Consider the following 22,519-nt stretch of genomic DNA (forward strand, 5'->3'; position numbering starts at 1 on the left):
TCTGGCATGGAACTTCTTGTCCACATAGTCCTTGTTAAACTGCTTTCTCTGATTGTCCCGATCACGAACGGCTTGGTCGCTCACTTCTAGCTCCTCCTCTTCAACGTTGACTAGCTCAGGCATTTTAGTTGTTAGCTTTCTCCTAAGCAATAACTCGGCGGGACTCTTTCCTGTGGTTGAATGTGGCGTGGACCTGTACGCCAAAAGAAACCTGTTTAGCTCCTCTCTCCAATTCTGTCCTTCTGCATGGGCTGCTCTCATGGACTTAAGAAGCGACCTGTTTTGCCTCTCTACCTCGCCATTAGCTCTTGGCCATAGAGGTGTTGTGTAACGGTGTTCAATCCCCATTTCATTCAGGTAATCTTCTACTTCTTTGGATACAAGATTTGAGCCATTGTCGGTACGCAGACCTTTAGGCAACCCATGTCTTGCAAATTGGGCATCCAAGCAATGAATGATGGTTTTGCTGGAAGTTGTTCGGATAACATCAACTTCTATCCACCGGCTGTAATAATCAACGAGAACTAACAAGTGTTCTCCAGAAGGTAACGGACCCATTAGATCCACAGCTACTTCTTCCCATGGTTTGTTGGGTAACGGTGTTGACTTCAATGGTGGGGGTGGAACGTTCTTTGTAACCATCTGGCACCCGTAACACTCTGCACATCTTTTCTCGGCATCACGATCCATAGCAGGCCACCAGACTTTTGTTCTAAGTCTCTCCTTTGTCTTTGTGACTCCTTGGTGCCCCTCGTGTGCCAAACTAACGACTCTCTTGCGAAGTGCTTGGGGTATAACAATTCTTGTCCCCCGGAGAATTACATGGCCAATAAAAGTCAACTCATTGCGCACTGGCAAATACTGCTTTGGGGCATTGTCCCATTTCCCTTCGATGAGACAATTTCTGAGTGCTTGCAACTCAGAGTCTTGTGCTGAGACTTGTTCAATCTCTTTGATTCTCAATGCAGCGGGGACAGCATGTAGAGCTATCGCGCGTACATATCCATCATCTTCCGCGGAATTGTCTGACGCCGGTATCTTCGTCAGTCGGGAAAGGGCATCTGCGATGTTTTTTCTTGAAGGCACATAGCAAACTTGATAGTTGTACGGTTGTAAACGCAGAACCCAGCGCTCTATTCTGGCTGAAGGTTTAGACTTCCTGGAATAGATGACTTTAAGTGCTTCATGGTCTGTCACCAGATCAAACTGTGGAAGCCCGTACAAGTAGAGGTGGAAGCGTTCACAAGCCCAGACTAAGGCTAGTGCTTCCTTTTCTGTCTGACTATAACGACGCTCCACTTGACTCAAACTACGACTAGCATAACAGATGGCACGGCTTTCCCCATTCTTTTCTTGCACCAGCACGGCGCCAAGTCCAACAGGGCTTGCATCAGCAATAACACGGGTGGGTGTGTCCTTATCGAAGTAAGCTAGGACTGGTGCACTTGCAACTTGACTCTTCAATCTCTGAAACGACTGCTCCTGCTCCTTGCCCCAAACGAACGGTTCCCCTTTTCTTGCAAGTTTTCTGAGGGGATCAGCAGTGGTAGCAAAATCGGGTATAAACCTGGCACTGAATCCAACGAGCCCCAAGAAGCTACGGACTTCTGAGGGTGTCTGAGGCTGACTTGCCTCTGCAACTGCTCTGACTTTTTCCTCCGTTGGGCCGATGCCATGCTTACTCAGCAAAAGACCCATGAATACCACTTTAGTCATTCGGAAAGTGCATTTTTCAGCATTCAAAGTCAGCTGCTTCTCACTAAGACGTTGCAACACACTGTGTAAGTTCTTATCATGTTCTTCAGTGTCTCGACCATGAACGATAAGATCATCTGCTATGTTTGACACCCCTTGTAGACCTGCCATTGACTGGGTGATGATATGCTGGTACTTCTCTGGTGCGGCATTTACACCGAAACTAAAACGTTTGTAGCGGAATATACCATCATGGGTGGCAAAAGCAGTGATATCCCTTGAATCAGGATCCAGCTCAATTTGGTGAAAACCCCACCTTAAATCTAACTTCGAGAAAACACCACTCCCATTAAGACTTTCAAGGACTTCATCTATGGTTGGTATGGGCAATCTTTCCCGAATAATGGCCTCGTTGGCTCTCCGCATGTCGACACACAACCTTATGTCCCCGGACGGTTTAGGAGCAACAACGACTGGGCTTACCCACACCGTAGGCCCCTCGACTTTCTCAATTATGTCCTTTTCAAGGAGTTCGTTAACCTTGGCAGTTACTTTGTCCTTTACAGAAAAAGGTACTCGTCGCATTTTTTGAACGACTGGAGTTACACTGGGGTCAATGTGTAGCTTCAACTGATAATCTTTAAGCTTTCCAATTCCCTGGAATACACTGGGGTATTTTGCTTTGAGTCCTCCCACGAAGGTACCATCAACAGTGTTACAGTCTCCTGTCCCAAGAGTTCCCGAGAGATCCACACGAAGGATTCCAAGATCTGTGGCGGACGAATATCCCAGCAAACAACGCCCGGATTCAACAACAATGAAATCTGCCACAACCTTTGCTTTGGGTACGGAAACTTCTGTCTGAAACTGGCCCTCAATTTTAAGCTCTCGACCCCCATAAGCATACAATCTCTTCAGACAAGGTTTTAATTCAATCTTGAGCCCCTGATACTTAAGTTCCTGCAGTGTATCTTTACTAATGAGGTTACTTGCAGAACCTGAATCAATCAACACATCTCTGCTGATTCCACCAATCTTCACTGAGATAACGGGTTCAGAGGAATTTGACATAGCACATGTCTGTTCTTCTATAGTAAAAGCAAAACTGTCATCCTCACCTGACTCGTTACAATGACCCTCAACATGATTTGCCTGTCTCCCCTTACCATGACGCTGCTGTCTGCCTCCCCGTTGTTGGTTGTTACCTTGTTTTCCAGGCTTCGAGTTCCTTTCCCCTTTGCAACAGCTGGCATAATGACCATATTTACCACACTTGCTGCACTTGCGACCTCGGGCGGGACAATTTGTACTTTGGGCAAAATGACCTTCTTTACCACAGTTGAAACAAACGCTTTTCCCTTTGTCTCCACGCCCAGGACGTTCTTCAACTGCATGAGTACCTGCTCCAGGTTCTTGGCTTGGCATGATCATTTGACCTGCCTGCTCGTGTGAGGCTTCCCACTTTCGAACTTTATCCATTGCTGCTTGCAGAGTAATATTAACGACTTCCAATAGCTTCTTCTTTAGCTCAACATTAGGCAACTTTTCAATCAATTGATCCCGTAAATTTTCTTCCAAAGTTGGACCAAAATTACAATGACGGGCTTGTTTACGTAAACGAACCATGAACTTATCGGCGGTCTCTCCCTTTGTCGGCGTAAGTTGACGAAAGACATGACGCTCGTACGGTACATTGTCCTCGGCTCGAAAATGAGCATCCAACTTTCGCAGACACACCACATACTCATTATCCTCGTTAGCATTCAGTGGTCCAGGATCTGGAATATCTTCGTAAATATCTTGTACTTCCATACCTGCTAAATGAAGTAACTGAGCTGTTTTCCGAGAAGGATTCGTAATTCCCTTGCCATCGATGTAATACTGATACGATCGTTTCCACTGTCGCCATCGTTCCGCGACCTGAGAGGAAGACCCTGTTAAATCTAGAGGTGGAAGCGCCCTTTCTACTGAATTCGCCATCCTCGTCGCCAATTTGTAGTGTCTAAAAATGAAGAAGTATGCCACAAAAGGCAGCCACGAAGGCGAACAACAACAGCACACACTGTACACGTTTCTTTAATAATCTTCCCGCGCTCACACTTTCCCGGATGTATACTTTTACATAAACAACCGCTGTCCTAGTATACTACACCCTGCCACTTTGGTCCACCTCATTTACATGTGTCATGAGGCTTTGAAGATCGAGGCATAACACAATATAGGTTTTTCTTATTCAATGACATGTAAATGAGTGGCAGGGTCTTGTGTATCTTGGCTTTATTTTATTGTAAAACAGCTTATCAATGCAGGCAGTCGAACGAATCGCTTGAAAATGCTACATTTTGCTTTGCTTGCGAACAGTCGAACTTTATATTCGTTTGCTTAAGTTTCACTTTTACACAGTGAGATATTTCAACTGCGTAATTGTCGAATAAAGGAAAACCGTTACGGTGTTGTTTTATGATTATTGCGATCCAAAGGAAATGTCACGTCATGGGATTATGTTTCCTAGGCGTATAGTTTTTAAGCTTCTACTTATCGAAAGATGCGTTTTTCATTGTTTCCTTTAGCGGTTTATATCCGTCGTCTAAGACCTATTGCGACGGACTTGCGAACTGAAATTTATACTTATTTGCATAGCCACTGAGGCAACTCAAGCGAGGTGGAAATGGTGTAATTATAGATGTTATTGATAAGCTCATGCCAAAAGATGCGGAGATCCTGGTGATATGGGGTCTATAGACTAGGAAGCTTGAACAGGGACTTGGGAATTTGGATCATCAATATTTAAGTTGGGTTTAATTTCGTCATGGCGAAGTCACCAGGTGGTATTTTGCGGTCGGAGTAGTAAATACGGGAAACAGGCTGTCTTTCTGGGGGTTGTAATATTTGCAAACGGCTAAATATCTCCTTTTTTTTTTTTTCGAAAAATTGACAGAGAATTGACTTGATGAATTTTCCCGCGACCATCCGTCAAAATACACGGTACAGAATGTGATAAAATAATAAAAAAAGTAAATACAAAATGGAAAATGCCCTTGACAACTATTTAGCAGGTTGACCGATCATAATACACATAATAATTTCCATGAAAAAAAAAAATTCAACGTCATTTTTTAGAAAGTTTTTTAAGATAGCAGCGTGCGAATTAAGGATTCAGTTTCAGAAAACAGGTCATAAGCAAACAACCTACAAATGTTTACCTCTAACTCCAGAGAATCACTTGCGTATGGGGTGAAAGAAGAAACTTTAGGGCATGATTCCTTTCAGTGTATATGGTAGTGAGCTTGTTAATACGCTTGCAGCATCCAGTATGATGAATTGAAAAAAATTCAAAATTAGCATTTTTTAGTTATTACTTTTATTTACTCAATAAGACTGATGTAAATATATCAAATTTTATTTTCCATTTCATATATGAACCAGCCATCACTTTTAGATCATTAATCGTTGGGTCGCTAATCCGGCGTAGAACTCCTTTTAAAAGCTTCCGTCTCTGGAATGGTTTAAATCCGCTTATTCTTTATTTACGGAGACACTACCACACACATTAGGACAAGAAACATTTATAGATTCTGAGGACAGCAGTCATTCCACGAGGTTATTCGTTGGTCTCTTTAAGTTTCGGCGGCAGGGCGAGTTTATCTTCGGAATTTTTAGGTGAGTTGAGTTTCAACGGCCAAAGCTGTTTTTTCCCCTTTTTTTAAGTCATGCAGCGGTGAACTGGTTAGATATGAAAACAGTCTTAGTGTTTTAGAGCCAAATTATGCGCCACACACAAAGAGAACCTAGATTAATAAACATCTTTATCCCTGGATGGGTGCGGTTTAGACTGCGATTCGAACTTATAATTTCAGTTCTTGTTTTTAAACAGACTTGTCTTCGATTTAAGACCAAATGCGGTTGAACAGTTGAAAAGTATGTAGTGTTCATCCGATTCTAAGAGGCCATTATGAATTGATATCTTGTGCTCGATCAAATTATGGATGATAACATTGGGATTTTGTCCTGCTGTCAATCATAAGAGTTCGATGCTATCTAGAGTCGTAATTTATTTGGTTTTCCCCTTTGTGTTCAGCATGTGTCACATTAGCTTTAAACTAGCGTGACACATAGTCATTCTTGTTACTCCGTATAAGTTTTTCTTTTCTTTTCTTTTGTCTTTTTCTCTCTCTCTCTCTCTTTTTTTAATAAGACTTTTACTAAAAAACAACAGCTATTATGGAAACTATAACCTTAAAGCCCACCATAACTTGGGTTGAAAGGATCTCAATGAACCACCTGAATGTGGTTTTTGAGATTGTTGACGTCATTCCTTTGATCGGCAGTAATGTTTCAATTCGTACACTAGAAGAGCAAGTTTGTTTGTTTCTTATTTTGTTGGTTTTTTTGTTTATTTTCGTTGGGGCTGATTAACTTTAATTTGCATTTTTAAATTAAAATCGATTCCAAACGGCCGTTTTGGATGTTCATCGTTTACTGTTTTAGGGAGCTTTCGGAGCAATACGAGATGAAAATTAGAAAAATCTTCAAGATTGTAATTACTTGAGTTCTTCCAATCAATTTTAACCTTGATGACGTAAATTTAATCGTTCTATACCGTTTACAACCCATTGTATGAAGGGCACCCCGGAAATTTTAAAGAAAAACTCGAGGCTTGTCAAAATTCTCAAACTATGCATCGCTTCGATTGTTTACGATCTAATAAGAAACGGGAGCCATAGGAACATTTAAAGCTCATTGGCTAATTTATTTTATTTCATTATCCTTTGCTCATTCTTGTGGCCGTATCCAAAAGTTATTGAAATACTTTTAGGAACAAGAATATGTGATGCCTTGATAAATTAATAAGACTCGGAAATTTGCTGTCACGTATCTACCACACTTTCTTCGATACGTACAACTTGCAATTTACCCACCCACGCTCGCTTCCTTTCCGACCTATTTCACTTACTTATTTACTTCTTCATTACTGGGATACCTGTGGTAGCCCAGTCATAAAATACCTTTGTTTTTTTGTCGTCTTTTTTTTTTTTTTCCTCCGCCACAAAATGGAAAAATTGCGCAATAGTACCCAGAGGTCATTGGGCCCTCAACACCATGACAACTAACTGTGATCCAATGAGGTGTTCACATGCTGATCACGCGTGCTATCTTGATGATGATTGACGTTGTCATGCACGGACAGGGCCGGGTCACATGACGAACACGAGATTTTTGCCCATAAAGCTCTTTTGTCAGTTGGTTTGTAATTTAATGTGTTTGGATTACGATCATCTGGAGCATTATGGCGCAAACGCTCAAAATACTTATAGACGCATACACAAGTCGTATTGTTCGCGGCCAATCCACACAAAAAGATGTTATTGAGCGGTAATTTTGGAACGGACTGAATCGTGAACGCTTGAAGCCATGAAAGCATTGAATGCCTTGTATGTCTTGTATGCTAAGTATGCCAATGTCTTAGTTGAAAACGTTTACTCGTTGTAAAAAGCAAAATCTGAAATCTGAAACCAAACGCGTCACGCGTTGTGTGACTCAGAGTAAGTTATGCTAGGAACCGTTGAAAATTTGAACAAGTTATAAGGAATAGTAGAGGGAACGAAATATGGTCGATTTACAACGATAAATATTTCGAAATATGAAGATTTTTCTCGTAAAATCAATAAAACTTACTCATACCCTGTATATCCGCTGTATTTTCTGGCGATTGTTGCCGTTTTAAGCTTGCTTTACTATCACTGTTATTCACGTCATCTACTTTTATTACATTGGTAAAATCTGTACAGACATCACACCAACCAACTCGCGCGCAAAGTAAGAAGACTATGTTGAAGGCTTGAAATTATATTATGATCGATTTTCATCAAGAAATGGGCCAGGAATTTTCCACAGTAGTGCAAATAATCGTGAAGGCTGATCGCGGAAAAGCGATTGCGTGACGTTCGGTAAGCTGTAAGATGACATGTTATTATATACCAGACGTAAAAACTCTTCATATTCTCAGTCTGCATTTTTTACCCACTCTGCAGTCTATATTTTGTATCCGGTCTGCAGTCTGCTGTCTACATTTTGTACTAAAAGGTATCCGTGGCACAAATACAGTTTATTTTTGGTTACATTTATTCGCACAACACATAATCTACCACAAAATACCTGTGTGTGAGGTAATTCGACATTTTCATTCTTTCCCGCGTTAATAATCTTCTTTCCTTTTGTAAGAATGTAGACCACTTACAATGTTTCAAGTAATCCACCCACCCTAGAAAAAATAACTCTTGCATGCATAGCATGCCTATGTTTTGAGACAGGTGTATGCCCTTGGCCAGACTTGAGCTCACTATTTCAGTATACTAGTCCGACACGCGTAGTATCACTACACTTGATTCCACGGATCCAGTACCATCCAGGTATCCCAGTTACTTACTTATTTACTTCTTCATTTAACATAACCAGCAACTGTATGAGCAAAGTTCTCTTCATTTCTTCGCAAAACTCTCAATATCTAACAGAGTAAGATTAAGTATTTTAGATGAAGTTTCCATCCATTACATTCTGGAAAGTTTTTATCTTCAAAGTGAAAAAGAAAAAAAAAAAGAGGTGCATGTTATCCTTACTTCACTGCAAATATTTATAGTTATGGTTAATTTCAGGAAGAAAGGCTTAAACTCATTATCACACCAAATGCTTTTGGTTCCTTTTTCATATTTAAAATTGATCAGCTTCAAGAATAATTTCAGTAAGGTGATTAATGGGCCACATTTAAGGCGAAATGTGCACTCAACCAAAAAGAATCACTGATTATTTTTGAAATATATTCTAGTAGCTTTTCTAACTAAAACTCATTGGAAGCTGAAGACTTGTAAATACAATAAAAGCTAATAAAGAAATTTAACAGAGTAAGGAAGATTAGAAACAAAAAATAGTAACAGCGCGATAGTTGAATGATAATTCTGGTAATCAGCAGGAAGCATCTTTTGTTATTGAAAGTCAAGTGGCGGTCAGGAAATTTGAAATTTTCTTTATATGTTCTCGAATTTTCTTCCTACGTTCTCGAATTTTCTTATATTATATTATATATATAATTTCTCATATTATATTTCTTATATTACAAACGATACAACAGCTAAACATCACATTCCATCAAAGAAGCAGGAGTGTTTCCAGATGCCGTGTTTCTCAGTATGGTCCAATATTGCAAATTACGGTGTCACTCATTGTTATTGATGCCCAAACAGAATTCTCGTATTAATGAGTTACAGCTGTTTATGTTTATTAAAAGTAAATATCGTGTCAAAACTGTTTTAAACCATTGGTGGTTTGGAAAAAGACGGCTGTTTTCTTTGATGAAGAATGCAATAAGTCCGTTCTTTCGACTTTTTCTCAACACGGTACGTTGTAATTTGGGTAAACAAACCGTGGAAGACCCCACAGGGTGCCAATATTTCACCATTTCGTCCAAAGAGACGACAACTATTCAACAGTCGACGTAAGGTGAGTTTTGCTCTGCACTCTATGAAAGCAACCGTGTTATTACTCATAATATACCTAACATTTTATAATTGAGCCTACTTTACGGACAATTCCCTCGTCGCAAGGCATACCTAGAAATTTTGGTACGTTCTATCAGCTTACAGCATCATTTACGAACTGAGCTGTAGGCTTCCATATACACAGTATGTGGCTAATATTTCGGGTATCATACACAGTGAATATCTTTCTTGTGAAAACCTATATTTCCGCTCTGTCGTAATATATCCTTATCACCCTAACTTCTGGATATATTAATTTGATCGAAAGGCTCGCTAATTAGATTCACTTTACAAATACGTAAGCAATTTAAGCAATTGCTGGTTTTCACGTGACGTCACTAAATTTCAGACTTCAGAACTATTGATCCTCCTGAGATTTTACTTTCATGATGTATTAGAGCAGCTAAAAACTAATATTCAGACAAATTTTCACTCCAAATGGGTTCTTGGTTTAGTGATAGACTACTCTTGAATTTCTAAGCTTTTGCGTGACGTGGCCTTTTACATGACGAGCGAGAGAGCTGTTATGTTGGTTTAAAAGGTGACTTATTTAGGGAAATTCAGCTATCTGAACAGTTCTTGTATTAGAATAAAGTATTATTGTTACGTTTATGAGTTCTTAGAGAGATAAATTCACGCTTTTGTAGCAAAACTCAGTGACAGATGTTTCTGCTGGTTTCCGGCCGCCATGTTGGTGCCCATCTAGGTGGGCACCAGCATGGCGGCTCCATACAAATCTCTATAAATTTGGGAAAAACGTTTCTCCTCATATCTTCCGTAAGAAAAATTGCCGTGACCTGAATCTTGGCGAGAGTCTTTACATATCTAGCTTCTTTCTATTTCCAGATTCTAGACTAAATCGATTGAACGGTTTTTATTTTTTATTTTGATCTATTTTGAATGGCGTGACACTGAAAACCAGCAATATGTGCTATCGTGTTCCAAATGCGGAAAGTGTTAAGCAGCAGATTCGACTTTTTGTCAGTTCTAGGTGTGGGAGAAAGGAAGCATATTTTCTTGTTGCTGACATCAAGAAGTACACTCTTGAAAATTACGATGAACACTACAATAAACTCTACAGATACAGAGAACTCCTCTGACGGTAAGTCGAATCTCAAACATTTTGCGTGATTGATAAAGGGCTTTGAAAGAAAGCATAGAATAATTAGGCTGTCACGTAAACATTTTTTTTCCTTATTCAACTATCGTCTACTCATTTTTACTGTGTTTACAAGGCTGAAATGGCAACTCCTTCCATTTAATTCAACTCTTGTCGTTGTAAACGGCTGTGAATATATGAAATTCATATATTTGAACTGCGTATAAAGACGTGAATATGAAAGCGATCTTCGCATTTATGAACACTACTTAAGCAGTAACGTAAAGAAGGCTTGAAAAAAAATTCAGGCCTGTACGGGATACGAATTTCATATATTCACAGCCGTTTATTCACCACTTCACGGGTTTATTTGGAACCAACACAGCGACCAGCTCCCAGTTGGCTTGTTAGCTCACTTGGTAGAGCACTGCATCGGTATCGCAGAGGTCATGGGTTTATCCCGTACAGGCCTGAATTTTTTTCAGGCCTTCTTTTCGCTACTGCTTCAGTAGTGTTCATAACTGCGAAGATCGCTTTCATGTTCACGTCTTGCCGTTGTGGCCAATGGTCGTTTGAGTTGCATTTTGTCTGTCTTCAACTCGTTTGACGAGATTATGAAACATATTTTTCGCCAAATAAACAATTTATTGCATGATATGTGCTTGAAAGGAGAGGGTCACTAGAGATTTATGTTCAACTGAACAACGTGTAATTTTACGATTGTCATTCCATGAAATGCTTTGAATGGGAAGAAAGCGAAACGAACCGTTTACATTGAACCGATTATGGTGCTATTTATCAACGTAAAACTGGGAAGACGTGAGAAGGAAGCTCGTTGCATACTGACGTCGCCACGGTATGCAATAACAGGATGCTATCATTTAGCTGCGGTAGTCTCGGTGTATGTTGAAAGGAAAGGCACGTCGTCCTTGTTAAGACATTGCAGCACTGTTTTTCTTTACAGTCGAGGCATTAAAATTCAAAGAACGTGTAGCATCTGTTTTGTCGCCTGTTTAATCTGTTCATCGCGAAGTTAGTTAGATAGCAAATTAACTTGCACCTTAAAAACCTGTCGGAGAAAATAACTTTGTAGTATCATGGGATCTATGCCAAAGTAAATCGCACTCAACGCCATCATGTGCTTGTCCATCAAATGGCGTCATGCGATAATCAGTTTATCAAAAACTCTTAATTTGAATCCGTCAAATTTTGACGAGTTCATTTTATTGACTTTCTCCCGGCACTTTTTATCTTGTATGCGTGTGACCTTTTTCTTCTGAGGTTAGGGGGCTTCAACATGCAGTTGTGCTTCCGTAGCCTTAGCATTTTTTCACGAGTTTTAATATTCAATAAATGCCATTTGATAGCGAGTCAATAATTCGCTGATTACCAAAAGAGCTTTCGTCATTATCATTACTGAATGACCACTAATGCCATGCTCGTGTGCGTCAATGGCCTCTCTTACTCTATAGGCACCTCTTGCAAGGCAACTGAAAGAAAGCCGAAATAGATATGATTAAAACCGATTAATGAAGGCATAACAGGCTAAAAGAATCATTTCTAATGGACTGATTAGAAAGTACTCCCAATAATCACAGGCTATCTTATTTTTCGTGAGGTTGTTGTCTAGACTCCTTTAAAATCCTATTTGGTTCGAATTTTCGTGCTTTTATGTCGGAATCTAAAAAAATAATCACCAGATACAAAACACAGATTACCATATGAATCAGGAGAAAATAAACGATTTCTTCATGTTGCGGCTGGTTGAGAGACGACTAAGCCGTCCAGAAAAAAAAAATGTTGTTCGAGTGTAACTAAAGGTTAATGATATGATTTTTAACACAGGGCACGGACACAAAAAAAAATACATGTAAATTACTTTTTTATTCGACGGATTGGGAGGGCCGAACGGGAAAATATCTGACTCAAGATCATAAGATACAGGCTTTTCCAGACCAGCTCTCGTCAACTAGTCGGGCCCCATCGACGTCAGCTTTCACTCTGGTTTTCGGGAGCGCTGATTGATTAGAAAGTACTCCCAAAAATCCCATGCTAATCTTATTTTTCGTGAGATTGCTGTCTTGACTCCTTTAAAATCCTATTAGGTTCGAATTTTCGTGCATTTATGTATGAATCTAGAGAAATCATCAGATACAAAACATTGATTACCATATGAGCCGGGAGAAAACAAGTGATTTTTTTTTTCGTTGCGGCTGGTTGAGAGGCTAAACCGTCCAGACAAAAAGAAAATTGTTGTTAATGATGTGATTGTTAACACACGGGGCATGGACGAAAAAAAGGACATGCTAATAATTTCAGTTACTTCTTTTTCACTCGACGGGTGGGAGGGCCGGACGGGAAAATATTTGATTCGAGGTCTGGACATACGGACCTGTAGCGCAAGGAAACGCCTGACGACTTTTCCAGACCGGCTCTCGTCAACTCGTCGGGCCTCATCGACGTCAGCTTTCGCTCTGATTTTCGCTAGCGTGGCCGTACAGTTCTTTTGATGATAACGAAACATAAAAAAGGGAAAAAAAGGCAGATATTGCAAACATACAATAACAAGAAAAACCAAAACAAAACAATACAGAACATACCCCTCTGTTTGCTTTACACAGGGCAGTCACCTGGCCCCAGCTCTCTTCATAAGACGATCTTCACAGTACTGTATTCGATGACCATATTTGTGGCAGTGGTCGGAAATCTTCTTCTGATCTTCATCATCAAAAGAAGACACGAAACAAGATCGCTGACTGGTTTCCTGTTTGTCAACATGGCTGTCGCTGACCTTCTGGTGGCTCTGATTGCTATGCCTGTCTCCCTGCATATCCTGCACGGTGGTGGGGTATGGGCAACGGGAATGTTTGGAAATGTCACGTGTTCGCTTACGTTTTTCACGTTTCATGTCACACTCGGCGCATCCATTTTAAGTCTGTTGATTATGTCAGTGGATCGTTACTTTGCAGTTGCCCGTCCTCTTCACCGTTTTGAGACGTTTCGAAAGGCTAGAGTCCTAACTGTGTTTATTTGGTTGAGTGCAATGATTTTCTCCATTCCAGCTGCTATTAGTTGGAGGCTTGTTCATTGGCCTCAAACTGAGGGTTTGCTTTGCGGTCCAAAACATGAAGAGCTTGGCAAATTTGGGACGAGGGGTTTCTACACTTACCTCGTTCTAATTATGTACCTGATTCCACTTATCATAATAATTACCCTTTATTCTCGGATCTGCCTCACGCTTTGGCACCGAAGCATGCCGGGTGAAGCTTCGTCCGAAATTGAGAAACGTAACGAGATTACGAAGCGAAGAGTTGTGCGCATGCTCGTCATAATCACTGCTGTTTTCGCTCTTTGTTGGTTCCCGGCTCACTTTTATCATTTACTTATTGCATATCGTCCTGACGTCTATCGGAAACTTCCGTATTACGTAATGATCCTTTGCTTCTGGTTGGGTCACGCAAACAGTGCGGTAAACCCATGGCTGTACATGATGTTAAACGAGAAATTCCGCATCGCCCTCAGTGCTACTGTACACGGAAGGGATCCAAGAATGCTATCCGGCTCAAACAGAACCCAGTCAACCAAAAAGTACACTTCAATCAAAGGCGGCAATTCGTTCAAGACAAGACAGTCAAATCGAGAAAAATCCAAAGCAGAAACATTCATTTGAGACGATATGCACTTAATCCAACCTAATGCTTATCGGACTTCCTCATGTAAAACCGCCATCAAATGTCCTGCTGCCATAGAAAGCGCGATTTACAACATTCAGTAATTTAGAGTTCTGCGTGCGATAGTGTCAGAAACGTTGGAGTGCGATTGATAGTAGATGGTTGTCATTGCCGTTTGACAAATTTTTCAATGTTCTCCCACGCAAAGAGAGTCAGCACGTGAGGGACGAAGAAGATCGGGTGATCCTTTGCCAATATTTCTATGTCGAACCTCCTTACCTGAGAACAGACGCAAGATTCTCAGACAAGAATTAACTGACTTAGCTATAGTTGCAACGATCCCTCCATCATTTGTTACTCAACGGTGTTTGCTAGAATTGAAAATCCGTAGGGAGACACTGATTGAGCCCTGGTGAGCCCAACCTTGACCAGCGCGTTTTTTTGTTTGTTTTATTTTTCGGTTTGGCGGCTCTTTTTTATCGAATTTTTTACCCCGTAACCCTTGTGGATATAGTAAGGTTTGGTGCCGAAAACACTTTGTTTTGTTTATTGATAGTTTTTGTTTTTTATTTATTATATTGTTGTTATAATCATTATTATAGAATGACTTATCAAAATCATGATGATCAGCTTGAAAAGAGGGCCACCGTGCTCTAGCCAATAGTGTTATCCTAATGCAAAAAAATTTGTTTAGTTCTAAAACTGTTCTTAATTGTAAGTGTGTTTCTTCCACGCCCCACATTTAAGCTGCCAAAGAAAGGAGACCAAGGCCAGAATTGCTTTCTGAGAGCATTCATTACAAGATATAAAATATGTAGAGCTCGAAAAAGCTCACGATTTCATTTTTTTTCTTTTTTTGCACTACTTTTTGTCTTCAAGCGCCAATAACTAAAGAAGAAAACCTTCCGAGGACATAGAGGCAACCTCCCGAGATCGACTTCGGTCCGCCTGAAATTATTGAGATCAACCATATTGCTCCAATCATTTCTTTGTTAAAAAACAACTGGGGGCGCTCAAGACGAAGCGAAACGAAGCGAGCAGTATGAGCAAGTCCATCCCCGTGCGTTTCTTATCCTTTAAAGTTACCACCAGACTGAAGGCAAGACTCGTTTCCTTTAGTAACCCCAGAATAGTTAGGTCGAAAGAGGTTTTTTCAAAAACATGCACAGATCATACATTTCTCTGTTTGTTTACACACCAGATAATCCTCGAATTTGGACGTGGTCACAATAATTTTTTACAAACCAAAAAGAGACCGCGCGGACACGCAATTTTTTTCTTTTGTTATGCGTCTAGCTAAATCTCAACCAATGATAAAGTGTGATACGAGCATGGGAACGTAATTCTGAGTATATGTATAGTAACCATATTATTATTTGCCATATCTTCAAATGATTAATTGATATCACTTTACAAAAAAGTGTAATAAACGCTTTTATTCATGATTTTAATCAGTTTTCAATCACGCCGTGACATCATACCAGAATACCACCGGCATAAGTAACATTGCGCGACTCCCTCAATCGCGCAATGTTACTTATGCCGGTGGTATTGTGGTATGATGTCACGGCGTGATTGAAAACTTCAAGATCATATATCAGTCTAATTAAATTACAGCTTGATTCTCGTCTACGGTGTGACTTGTTCGAGAGTCTATAGTTTTTCATTTAAACAGCCACGGTGGACTGAAAGCACGGACCTTCACACTCACATATAAAAGCCCAACTGTTAGTGCAAGGCACTGTGTACCATAGTGAAAAAGTGGTATCCGGATGCGTTGCTAAGACAACACAGTCCCTTTGTTCTTCAGTTATCAAATCTTGAGGAAAGCCACGTGGAAAGTTAAGAAATGGAGCTGGATTTGTGTCTCCATTCAGGCGAAAAACACCCTCCTCTTCTAAGTCCGTCACACCAATGTAATATCTTTGCCCTTAGAGAAGAGAAAAGATGAATTGATGAAAAGATATCTCGTGTTAGATTTTGATTCACACCACCTCATTAGTGTTTTGAGGAAGGCCCCTGCTCTGAGCCACGAGATATACCTACTGCATTAAAGGTATTTCATAATAAAATTTAGTCATACGCAGAGCGAATGTACGAGTATATATAGTCTGTTAGTCGGAAGCTTGTTTTCCTTGAGTCCTCATTGAAGCTATTTTGGAAATAATTACCTCAATTTTTTTTCTATTTATCCTTCTTTTTCATTTATCTGTTTTTGGAAACATGTTCAAACAAGGGGAATGATGTTAATTGCAACGAGCAATCACAAAGAGAACTTACGGGAAAAGAGACTTCTCAGTACCATCCTTAAACTTCAAAATTTAAAAAAAACCATAAATAAATAAATAATGAGTAACGCTAATATTTTCTCGTCCTTTTCCTTCTATTTCTGTGGGTCTTGAAGATTTGACTGCATCAATAACTGGAGTGTGTTTTGAATTGACCTTTCAGAAGATAACTTGATCATCATTGAAGTTTGTCACACCGTGATTTTATAGTACGTACCATTATCAGGGGCAAGATAAACAACTTCAGCATTCTCTTCAAGTGATCGAATCTCGATAAGATCTCCCAGTTTATTGTCTTTAGTCTTAAAGCTCATACAAAATGATCTTGCAGCCTCGAATGTTATGGTAGGGGTAAGGAAGAATCTGATACAACCACCTCTAAATGGAACAAAGTCCTGAGGACAATCTTGAGAAAATAAGATAACAAGAAATGGAAATTAATAACAATAACAATAACAGTGATGACGAAGTTGTTTACCATGATGATGATGATGATGGAAATATATATAGATAAAGAACTTCCACTGCATTATAATAGTCCCACATGGAGGAATAATTATTCAGGTTTGAGAATCACTATACTTTTTGACTGCCAGTTGTGCACGCCCTATATTGTATGTAGGGAGACGGCTGACTGGTAACCTTCCCAGAAAAAAAAAAAAAAAAGTTTGAAAAGACAAACTATGTTTTCATGAAAACCCTTCGCAAGAAGTAGTGGAAAAGGTAAAAATTGTCATGAAGGAAGAAGTAAAGCTTCACAAGCAAAACTTGTGTCCATTTGCGTTTTTTTCCTTTGATTTTTCGCAGAAGGGCTAGCTTACTTATCCACGCTTATATCGTGCAGCGTTACTTTATTTGTGAGTGTTTATGTTCGCGTTATCGATATCCGTTGTAGATTCCTTTCTTTTTCACCTGATCAAGTATATTCGTAATAATAAGCATACCTCTGCTATTAGTTTATAAAGGCAAATTTTAGTGTCAGCATTTGCGATGACGTTTAGAAAACTTCGTCTGTAGCTACATTTTGTTTTGGAATTTGTGATTTATAACAAAATCTTGCGAACAGAAAAATGCGGTGCCACATACCTTGCACAATAGGCATACCCGGTAGTTCATCTATGGAAAGTGATGAGAAAGCAACAATCATTGTTTGATACTCTCAAGCCATGCAAAAATGTCAGCTGGATACATAATCAAAAGTTGATAGATAATGCCTTTACAGCGCAAAGCTCGCATCGTATCTCAAGAAAAGACAGTCCAACAAATGAAAATTCGATAAAATGAACATGAAGCTATTACCTAAAAATGGAACGAATAGTATAACTCATTTTCTTAGAGCAGTGGCTCTCGATCAATTTAACAGAGATTAGTAAGAAACATTATGGGCCTCATGAAAATGTCAATTTGTTGAAGCAATAAATGTCAGAAATTATCTAGTTTTTCTCGCATAAACGACTATAAGACTGAGATGCATGTGCAGCATTTCTCCAGGATTCTATGTCTTCTATAACAGTTCTCATTGTCTCTAACAAGTTACATCCCCTGGAGGGGAGAGACAGTGTAAAACTCAATGACAGTTCATACTATACAAAATACTTCTGCTTAATGACTCGTGCTAAGAAGTGCCACTCAATTATACCTAAAGTGTATTTGAGTTATATTAATCACAGTTAACAAACGCCTACCAATGGGCTCTTCCTCCTCTCCGAAAACTTCCAAGTTCAATCTGGGAATAAAGTCACAATCGATTACAGGATTGTCTCCGTTGTTACCAGTTCGGAGTTTAAAGGCATTTTTCTGAATGAAGATCACGTTGTCTGTATTGTCACAATATACTCGGGACAATGACGTCTTTCGTATCTCTTCAAGCTGAGGAAGAGTGAATGCGGCAATAGGGTCATTTCTTTCATACCAGAATCGATCACCATGTCGCAGATGTCTAAACTGCTTGGTCATAAGACAGGTGAACGTAAAACCTAGCACGCTTCCAAGAGTGGGAAACTCGAGGATGCCGCCTACAAATAAATCGATGTCTTTTGCATTTTCATAGGCTTGTCTCAGTTTCATGATCTCTGGGCGATTTATGGTATTACGAAGTTGACCAAAGTTATTACTTGGGCCTGCACCACAAATCTCGCGGAATTTTACGAACGTTTGTAAGCCGTGATCCCTACCGCGGTGAATGTTTATTGCCGGAAGATCGCCAACAATACCATCAATAGTTGGTCCTTCTATTATTACACGTTCTCTTATGACGTCAACAAAGTTCCTGAGGAAGAAAATTTCATCATAATTAGTTAACTATTTTATTGAACGTAGGAATCTTGGATTGGTGAGACTTTGAGAAACCTAGTTAAAAACTAGATAACAAGTACTTCCAAGCGTTCTCTTTGTTAAGTATAAATATATTTTTTAAATTGGCCTTGGTTTAACAAAACTTCGTTCTAAACTATCTTGAATCTGGCTAAAGGAGATAATTTTCTGAAGAAACTGTAGTGCTACGTCGGTGAGATTATAACAGGGATATTTGGTATTATCAACTGAGTTGATGACGTAAATTAGTCACCGTAAAGAGTTAAAAATCTGACGTTTCGAGCATTAGCCCTTCGTCAGAGCGAATGGATGAAGGGCTAATGCTTGAAACGTCAGCATATAAACTCCTTACGGAGGTCAATTCTCGTTATCAACTCAGTTGATAATCCCAAATTACCTTGATTGGCCCGAACCAGCACCACTCAGGCTGTCAACACTTCATCATCCTTGCAGCCAAACAATCTCGCAAAACGTATTTTTAATGAGTAGATTCTATGTTTCCGAGTGCCTGTTCACCAGTAAATTACAGATTATAGCAAAGTATGACAGGAACAAAAAATTGGCACAAGAGGCGCAGCCGAGTTTGTGACTTATATTCTATCAACATTTTGACGTATTTTGGGACTGACTACAGCACACATGCACGACAATATAGAATATACTCGACGTCATCTATGCATAAGAACCGATCAAAAGGCATGTGTAGTTCAACCTATTGTTTAAACTGCTTTGATACATACTTATCCGGGAGCTGGGCTAGCTCGTTAACGAGACCATATAAGATTTCTCCAATGAGGTTAACTTTGAGTCCCAGTAGCAAGGGGGCTGGATTGAAAAAGTCCACTGCAGTACGTCCGCGATAAATGAGTTTACTGGAGCGCCTGACCCTTGAATTGGTAATTAATCCAAAGCTTGATCGAATTAAGGTGTGACCCACTCTCAAAACTGCTGTTCCAAAGTGGTTTAATATTCCTGCATTAATCGATGCATTATATCCCATAAAGAATTTACCAGGTGGCTCCAACAACAGACCTTCCCTTTCCAGCTAGAGCACAAAGCCGACAAACCAAGAACAAAAAAAATACAAAATCTTATTAAAAATGCAATGGTTAAAATAAGCGACTTAGGCTGAAAACAATCCAAAGGAAAACACCCACAATAATTACCGAAGCCCTCGACAACCATGAATTGAGACTGCGTGAATACCACGAGTATTTTGAAAGGAACCTATGACATGTGCCGATTGGGGGAGCGTTTCATTAACCTTTTGTCGAGATACGATTGTGTATGAGGAGGCAACAGGGTAATAAAGTATCATCAACTGAGTTAATTGGCCACCGCAAATAGTTTAAAAGCTGACGTTTCGAGCGTTAGCCCTTCGTTATTGTTTTGTTGGTTTTTTTTTTTTTTTTTCAACAAAATTTTTTTAGCTGGCTACCACGCGAGTGAAAACGATCTATAACTACAAAGTCTAATCAAACAGTTAACATACAAACTGCAAAATGTCATTGAGAGCTCAGAATTATGGCCGATGACTCAAAAGTTCGGACACATACCCGTAAAACTGAGGTAAAACCGAACAGGGTAGTTGAATAACAAAAGTATACTAGCTTTCTTTCTACTTAACCACGTAGCCATAACTCACCACGGAATCACTGAATAACACTTTTAGCCACTCATTGTATGTGATGTGCTGTAATTGTGCTGCCACGATTTTCCTTGTCACTTGGAATACTTTTTCAACTTCCCATTTTGGATTTAATTCGATTAGTTTTTTGGCGATGCGATTGTGCTCTCGAACCCACAAAGTATGCATTGCCATTAAAGCTGGAGATAGATGGGAATAACATTTTGTAGCATTTGCTATACAATTGTTTTAACTTCTAACACTTAATTGTAGTTGAGGATGGGGGGGGGGGGGGGAATAGATTTTTGGATAACAGGGATCGGCCTTGAAAAGCATGGGATGTGGAGCTTGAAATCATGGTTTGGATTCCAGATTATATTGAATCATGAAACTTTAATCAGCGGTAGTTTTGAATTTTATCGCATCACTAAGCGGTGCAGGACAGAAAGCATTTAGTTGATTAAAACTGTGATATGAAAAAAAAAATTGCATATGTTTACACAATGATTTGCAGGGTATTACTAGCTATTAAAGGCTTTCCAGCGACGCAGTTTCAGATTCAAGCGGAAGTAACGTATGATCGGTCAAAAAATAAAGCTGGTAGCTGGATTTGGATACTCGAAATACAAGTTTTAAAACTGCATACTGCATAAAATGGAGATCCAAGCCAAGCGTTTAAAAAGCTCGGAATTACCTTGGTTTTCATTTACTCTTTCGTCACCAGCACGGTAACACGGTTTGTCTTTTGGATTTGGAGATCTACAAAAAGCATCTTTCTCAGCCTCTGGAAGCAGCCCACACTGCCGCACTGCAGCTTTTGCGACTGGCGTCACATCCAGAAATCTGCGATCTTCCTGGTCGCGCAGGCTTTCTGCTGTTTCTTTGTCTGAGCCATATACTTGTGAAGCGTCGATGTAAGCTGTAATGTCGTTCATCTGGCATGGAAAACGAGATACATTGAAAAAGGTATAAAAGTATATTGAAACAGGCATTTAGGCCTGTATTTCTCATATTCAAGTTGCATGCTATTTCTTACAAAAAAAAAAAAAAACCTTAGAACTTATGCCACAGGTTATGATGAAATTATTTATGATTCATACATACTGAGATTTACAAATGAAAAGAAAAGTCCGCGTAAAATTCATATGAAATACCCAACCAACCAATCGTAAAGCGAACGACTGTGAAAATATATCGTTCTTCCAATCAGAGACGCGAACGATAGTTCCTCATAGTGGAGGTCAACAAGCGAGCAGCTTTCTGTAAAAACAAAATGGAAAAAGTAGTGCCAAGATTTGCTCCCCTTGAAAGAACAATAGGTGACCTCATTGATGTGCAGGAGTGGAGTTCAGGAACTTTGACAGTCCGGGCCATAGAAAGTTTTGTCTATACCATGACGTTATCAAACATGGCGTCACGGTCCAATTTTTAAAACTTTAAGCTAGGCTAGTCGCACGTTTTAGTACCGAAATTTTTTATTTGACATTTTATGGCCGTTAGGACACAGCTCCCTTGATAAAGCACAGAAAGAGCTTCGCTTCAAGAGCAGTTCTAATGGCTTCGGTTGAAATGTGAGGGACAAATTGCAAATCGAAGTCGAGCCGCAATGACTTATTTGGGACGGTTGAGGGCACATACGGTATCACTATCATTTAAATTTGAGGTATGTACGGTTTTAAGTGGAAAAAAGAAAAATATCACGGTAAACCTCGATCTATCTTCTTCACATTTATCAAAACAGAGTTCGAGTGCACTCTGGTTTATCCCAAGGGCACGGCCGTTGTTGTTGTGATTTGTTGTCTCAGGCCGTTATGGCGTCTTGGCTTCTGCCAGCTATCGATTTTCTCAGTATTCCTAAAGGTTCTTTTGTTTTTCGTTTCATCTCATGGATGATTATATCTTCTTTACAACAGTCCGTCGACTTAATGATAAAGAAGTGTCGAGTAGGACGGTCTACCAAAAGCTTATTCAAAAATTAGCTTTCTGTTCAAATTAAAAGGTATATATCGACAGGGAATCTGAGGAAATTCATGGGTCTGCTCTGCAAGCAAACGAATATTTATCGAGTCTGGAAAAACTCAGATCGACAAAAAAATTATTTCGACCTCAATCAATCTTTTTTGTGGACATCTCATCATGAAAACGGCAGCCCCTATGTGGAAAAAGTAAACCAGAGTGCGCCCTCCAAATCAAGCAAACAATCAACCAGTCGCTATAGCTTGTCGAAGTATGATCCCCGAAATTCTTGCAGAACTACTCCTGGTACGCGACATTTCCTTCAGCATTCAAGTGGA

The 22,519-nt window shown here is 39.7% G+C and overlaps 2 protein-coding genes across 6 annotated transcripts in view; one reads left to right on the top strand and one right to left on the bottom strand.

Annotated features, from left to right (window-relative positions):
• The first annotated feature begins 5,331 nt into the window (after positions 1-5,331).
• On the top strand, positions 5,332-15,496 carry LOC131768654 (prolactin-releasing peptide receptor-like). Of its 5 annotated transcripts, none has more exons than XM_059084383.2 (3): positions 5,332-5,355; positions 10,213-10,329; positions 12,948-15,496. In XM_059084383.2, the coding sequence occupies exons 2-3, from the start codon at positions 10,284-10,286 to the stop codon at positions 13,994-13,996; spliced, it is 1,095 nt and encodes a 364-aa protein (XP_058940366.2). In that variant the 5' UTR covers positions 5,332-5,355; positions 10,213-10,283; the 3' UTR covers positions 13,997-15,496. The 5 variants fall into 5 exon arrangements, with proteins under 5 accessions (XP_058940366.2, XP_058940365.2, XP_058940364.2 ...); XM_059084382.2 differs by lacking the exon at positions 5,332-5,355 and adding an exon at positions 8,971-9,189 and having other exon boundaries at positions 10,219-10,329; XM_059084381.2 differs by lacking the exon at positions 5,332-5,355 and adding an exon at positions 8,972-9,189.
• A 168-nt stretch (positions 15,497-15,664) lies between these two features.
• The window catches only part of LOC131768676 (peroxidase-like), an 8,699-nt gene continuing 1,844 nt past the window's right edge, over positions 15,665-22,519 (bottom strand). The window contains exons 3-9 of the mRNA XM_059084402.2: positions 20,920-21,160; positions 20,244-20,425; positions 19,339-19,643; positions 17,971-18,554; positions 17,372-17,401; positions 16,503-16,691; positions 15,665-15,927 (exon numbers count right to left, since the gene is read on the bottom strand). Coding sequence (XP_058940385.2) covers positions 15,665-15,927; positions 16,503-16,691; positions 17,372-17,401; positions 17,971-18,554; positions 19,339-19,643; positions 20,244-20,425; positions 20,920-21,160 — 1,794 coding nt within the window. The remainder of the gene's footprint in view (positions 15,928-16,502; positions 16,692-17,371; positions 17,402-17,970; positions 18,555-19,338; positions 19,644-20,243; positions 20,426-20,919; positions 21,161-22,519) is intronic.

The sequence above is a fragment of the Pocillopora verrucosa genome, chromosome 11 (genome assembly GCF_036669915.1).
Source record: "Pocillopora verrucosa isolate sample1 chromosome 11, ASM3666991v2, whole genome shotgun sequence".
Taxonomy (NCBI): domain Eukaryota; kingdom Metazoa; phylum Cnidaria; class Anthozoa; order Scleractinia; family Pocilloporidae; genus Pocillopora; species Pocillopora verrucosa.